At 49.1% G+C, this 5,510-nt stretch overlaps 1 protein-coding gene across 1 annotated transcript; it reads left to right on the forward strand.

The window, feature by feature from the left end:
• Window positions 1-888: 888 nt before the first annotated feature.
• LOC123042450 (uncharacterized) lies at window positions 889-5,300 on the forward strand. The gene is made up of 5 exons (XM_044464897.1): window positions 889-1,339; window positions 3,829-3,990; window positions 4,774-4,817; window positions 4,907-4,938; window positions 5,025-5,300. The coding sequence occupies exons 1-5, from the start codon at window positions 940-942 to the stop codon at window positions 5,176-5,178; spliced, it is 792 nt and encodes a 263-aa protein (XP_044320832.1). The 5' UTR covers window positions 889-939; the 3' UTR covers window positions 5,179-5,300.
• The last annotated feature ends 210 nt before the right edge of the window (window positions 5,301-5,510 follow it).

Consider the following 5,510-nt stretch of genomic DNA (forward strand, 5'->3'; position numbering starts at 1 on the left):
GCTCAATACAGCATGAATGTTCATGCAAAAGTTCAACAATTGAGCAACCAACTAAGACTTGGTTAAATCTCAGTCCACCGAGTTATAGAAAGTCTGCAATGGGAATCTAAAAGTCTGCGCATCTAAATGTTAGCACGAAATTGCGCCAGTTTTATTGGCTAGCCTGTGATAGAAGCGAACATGAGGTCGTTGGTTCGATCCGTGTGTAATTCCTATTTCTTTCTCTCTCTTATTGACAGATGGCCCCATGCCGACGTGTCACAAGTGGGATGTAGGATATACGCGCCCCGTCCAGTCAGGACTGCTGCTTCAGTCTCCAAGACCATATAGCTGGCGTATTTACATGTATGAGGATCCTATTGAAGCACTTCGCAACCACGAGGAACATGTTAGACATCGCGTACAACTACGAGGGCGAGTCCGCACACTGTCATTTTCTTTCTTTCTTAGGGAAGAAAGAAAGGCAATCTCGCTGCCACCACCAGAGAGCTTCCTTGCGCCACCATCGTCCGGCGGCTCCCCTCTGTCGATGACCCCGGTCGTTGATGATGAGGGGGGGTCGCCGGATCCACATGTGTGGATCATTTTAGGCATAAATAACTTAGGTTTATGGATTGTTCATCGTCTTGGCTTCGGCTATGGCGCCGACGGCGCTGAATAAAGAATCTTAAGATCTTTCCCCGACAAGGCGATCCACCCTATGGCTGGGGTTGGTTTTTGAAACCAGTCTATTCAAGTAATAAGGATGGCATGGTGGCTGCGGCATCCTTGTGACCAGATCCCGTGTGAACCATCCAACCATCGAGTTGAACTCTCGGCTTTAGGTGACCCGACCGATGTCCTGGTCGAATCCGGCTCGTCCCTTTAATAGGCCGGCACCACGCCAAACTTCAAGTTTACGTCTACCAATATACTCGAAAAACGACCGTAACAATCGCCATGGCGATAAATTCGGCGACAATGACTTCCTCCCACCGCCTCTTCCCCGCAAGCGCCCTCGTCTCCCCGAGTGCCACGCGGAGCCGCCGCTCCTCCGCCAACTCCTGCGCCCCTCGCCTCCAATTCACCAAGCGCGACAGATGCAGCGTGCTGAGGCTGTGCAGCGCACGCCCTAGCGCTCCGGCCCTCAACCAGTGGTGGGCGTCCGAGCTCACCCCGGAGGATCTACCCACGGAGGAGACCGACGGGCCGACGACCGGGCACGGCTGGGAGGAGCTGGTGGCCATATGGAACGCGCTCATCGCCGAGCCCCTCCGGCCCGTCCTGCTCGCCTTGCGCGAGATCAGGGACCGCGGCCACTTCTTCCGCTGCCGCAGCTACCACGCCGGGGTCGTCGCTGGTATGTATTTATGGACAGGTTTCTTCTTGGTTAATTTTGTACAGGTTCTGATGTGAAAGCTTCATTATTTTTGTGCGCAATTCGTAGTACTATCCATTGAGTCAAGCTGCTTTCCCCCAAGCATCAAGCTGCCTTTTTCTGCGTAATGCAGTCAGGAATCGGCTTACTCATTCTACTGACAGCGAGTAGCAGTGCAATCACAGATATCCAGCTATTTGATTCATCTTCTTGTCTCTAATATGCATTGAACAAACAAAAAAATACTCCCTCTGTGAAAAAATAAAAGATCGTTTAGATCAAACGATCTTATAGATGGAGTACAATATTAATTACTTGTCCCTTAATAGCCCCTCCCCCGGCGGGTCTTATAGATGGAGTACAATATCAAACGATCTTATAAGATCGTCCTCCTCAGGGCGGGCGCCGCCCCCTCCCCCGGCCCAACCCACCACTCCCACTCTTCACCCCTCCTCCTCGCCGCCGCCAATAGCCCCTGCCGGGCGAAGCCCACACGGATCTGGCGGCGGGGGACAGTAATCCCCCGTGTGGCGCGCTCATGGGCTGGGGGAGCTCCGTGTGGCGGCGGCGGGCACAGCGTGACTAGGGCGTGCGTCGGTTCTAGCGATGGTGGCTGGTGATAGTGGTGAGGATGCGCCACACGGAGCTCACTGCTCCCTCTCGGTGGCCTGCTGTGCTCCGGCGGGGGTAGTCTCGATGAGGTGCGCGTGGTGGTGCTCGCCCCCTTCTACGTGTTTCAACTGGTGCTTCTGCCTGCTGGCGCGTGTAGGCGCTAGGCATGCCAGCCGGCGACGGCTTAGCGCGTTTCTGGTGGGGGCGGCGTGGGCAGGCTGGATCCCGCGGGATCTGGCTTGCAGTGGCTCGGATCTGGTCACGTGCGATAGCGGGCTGCAGTGACCACTGCTCTGCGGTGGTGCAAGAAGCAGCATCTCGTGGTTTACAGGTGCTCCTCGAAGGTGGTTTGCTCACTTGAGCGAAAGCTCCTGCTCCGAACGGAGCCGGCGATGGCGACGCCCGCAGGTGTCGCTTACCTCTTTGGAGGTGTCGCGGTGTTGTGACGTCCCCTTTGAAGCTCCAGGGGAAACCCTTGTTCCCGGTCCTTCCAAAACGATCGATGGTGGCGCATTTTTGCGTCGCATTCCTTCTTGAAGGCATCAGTTTGGTGGATTCGTGTGGTCATTGCCCTCTGCGGGTTGGATGGTTGTGATGGTGCGGCTGGCTGGGGGTCAACGGTGGTGTGTTCGGTGTCGGTGAGGAGGTGTTACTCTGCCAGCGACATCTTGGCTCGACCATTCCTTGGAGTGGGTTTGTTTCTTCCATCCGAAGCCGGGTTAGCAGGGTGTGTTCCTCTCTATACCACCTTGTTCCTGTATGACACCTCCTCCCTCTTTGGGGTGTTGTTGGGTGGCGACCAGACGACGAACGTTCAAGGCTCACCTTGCTTGGTCAGATGAAGAAGGAAGTTGAGACCCCGGGGGAAACCCCTAACCCAGGTCCTCCTGGTGCGGATGATGACGGCGCATCCGATGTCGCGGCCCTTCTTGAAGGCATCATCTTGGGGTCAGCTTGGTTGATGTGTGGGTGTTGCTGCAGGGATGTTGTTGGTGGTGGTGTGGCCGGATCGGTTGACGGTGGTATGTATTCGTCTGTGGTGGTGTTCTTCGGTGTCGTCCTTGTTGTGCGTGCCCAAGACCTCCATGGCTGTTGTTGTTGTGCGGCGAGCTTCGTGCTCTTGGTGTTGTCTCGGTTCATCTTTGCTCAATGATGCCGCAAGATGCCTCCCCAACTTGCTAATCGTTCCCGAATCTCCATGGCGGAGTTCCCAGTCAAGGTTTGTGCTAGTCACTCGTTGATGTAGACGCTCCTCTATTGCGCCGTGGTGCTCTGTACGCACGCTGGTGTGGTGCGTTAGGCTGCTCGTCAAGTCTTGGTATTGTGATCCCTTGACGACTCCCCTCATATACTTGTGCCTCTCGTGGTGATGCCCTTCGGTTTGCTAGCTAGGCGTGCCTTGTCTTGGGCGTCCTTTATTTTGGTTTCTCTTCTTTTACCCTCTCTTGTACGGTTTTCGGCCTAGTTTTCCTCATAAATGGGGTCAACTTATTTAGGTTTTCGATGTTTTCGATCTGGTTTTCCTTATAAACTGAATCAATCTCATGGCATTAAGGCCACTTTGAAATATATTCAGGTGGTGAGTCTTTCCCCCACGGTGACCATTTCAAAATAAAATAAAATTTACTTGTTCCTCCAAAAAAAATTAAGCATCACTGAATTTGCAAATCTTTGCCCTTCCCAAATATAATCTGAATATGACACCGTTGGTTGCTCTTATTCATGCGTTCTCTTGACACTGTACTAGGTTCATCTTATCTTGATTTAATGTCAATCAAAGAAATAGCAAATGGCCTACCTGCAAAGTATCTGAGGAAGCATTGCGCACAACTCAAATCATGTTTTCTTTTTGTTTGCAGGCCCATTGTTGATGATTGCTGGCTTCTGCCAACTCCGTAAATTAGTACCAACCCTGTTCATGGATATAGTTCTTGGATATATATTCTACAAGTTAAGTGTCCTAGCAGCAGAACTGAGAAGAAATGGGAAGGCGAACCATTTGTGCGCTCGGATACAGCTCCGTGAGTTTTGGGACTCAAACTAATATTGTTTGTGTTTATTATGGAGAAGACAAATATATGAATTTTTGTACTCTGGATGGGTGACGGAGCTTGGGTCAAAATCACCTGGGATGGGGTGGGGTGGGGTGGGGGGGGGGTGGATGGAGGGCCGAACATAACCACTTTGGGGTGATTTTTAGTGGAAAAACATGCCTAATACTAAGGGATGTACACGTATTTTCGTATGGTTTGGCGGGAACTGCCCCAGATTGGCCATCATGAAGCTCCGCTACTGCTGTGGACCCTACTAAAAGATTTGTTGGTGCCTTGAGATTGGAACGGAAGAGTTGTCTTTTCATAACTCATTTTAAAACTTACGAATGAGCGATTTTATAGAAAACATTCGAGAAGTTGAAGACACCTGCCTCTTAGAAAAAAATATGCTTATTTTAGGTATGCAAAAGTATATATTTCTCCAGTGGCGATTATAGACCTTTAGCTTTTTTTTTGGCGATTATACACCTTTAGCTGCCTCCAAATATATGCATGTCTTTCTGCGTGTCTACTACAACAAGTTTTGCCTGGCTCCGGTGAGGGGCGGGGGAGTGGACGATGACAGCGGCGCGCCTTCGGCTCGCTCAAGTGATTATAGTTGTCGCTAGGCGATCCATAGGCTTGGTTGTAAATTTTATTAGTCTAATATTCTTTCTACTGTCATGATTGATTATGAATATACCTGCAAAAAAATTATACACCTTTATGAATAATGGAAGAATTAACATATACCTTTAATTTCAAATGCAGTTCTCTTACTTATTTTGTCATTCAAGGGTAACAACGCTTTCTGGGTAAGTCTTTGTTAAAGAGCAAGGGTACCTAAACTTCAACTCAATCATGAAGATATTGTTTACTAATGGCTTGTTGTGGCTTATGGTAGGATGCTTACCGCCTCGTCACCGAGTTGATCTGGTTAGTATTTGGTGTAAAGCTATTATTTCTATGTTGTTCCATACCACACAAATAATCTTCTCTAAATAATTATCTGTTCATCTCAGGTCCATTGCTCTGGACGTGTACTTAGTAGCTGTCACCTTTGAAATTATCGACGAGGAGGATCCGAGACCCGAAATGCTAGGAATTTACAAGATACTAAAAACCAAAGGGGGCCTGACGAGGGTGATAAAGAATTGGAATCTGAAAGATGAGTAGTGTTAGTAATATTAACTGTTAACACGACTGACAACAAACTCTCCTTTTTTTGGATTCTCAAAAAAAAAACTCTCCTTATTTTTTTGTTGGTGTCGGTTAGATCTTGTCATGTATTTTTTTTATTCTACTGGTTAAATGGACTATTATTCGTCTGTAGCTTGCTATGTTATACATAAGCATGTTGCGCTCCACAAAATTAACCACATCTGTCATGCCGGTTCTTTTAATAATGGGGAGGACCCAATAGTACCGTTGAGATAATACTATAGAAAGGACCCTAAAAGTTATAAATTACAAATAGGTCCTTCCTCTTTGCAACCAGGACCACAAAA

This window comes from Triticum aestivum, chromosome 2B, assembly GCF_018294505.1.
Source record: "Triticum aestivum cultivar Chinese Spring chromosome 2B, IWGSC CS RefSeq v2.1, whole genome shotgun sequence".
Taxonomy (NCBI): Eukaryota; Viridiplantae; Streptophyta; class Magnoliopsida; order Poales; family Poaceae; genus Triticum; species Triticum aestivum.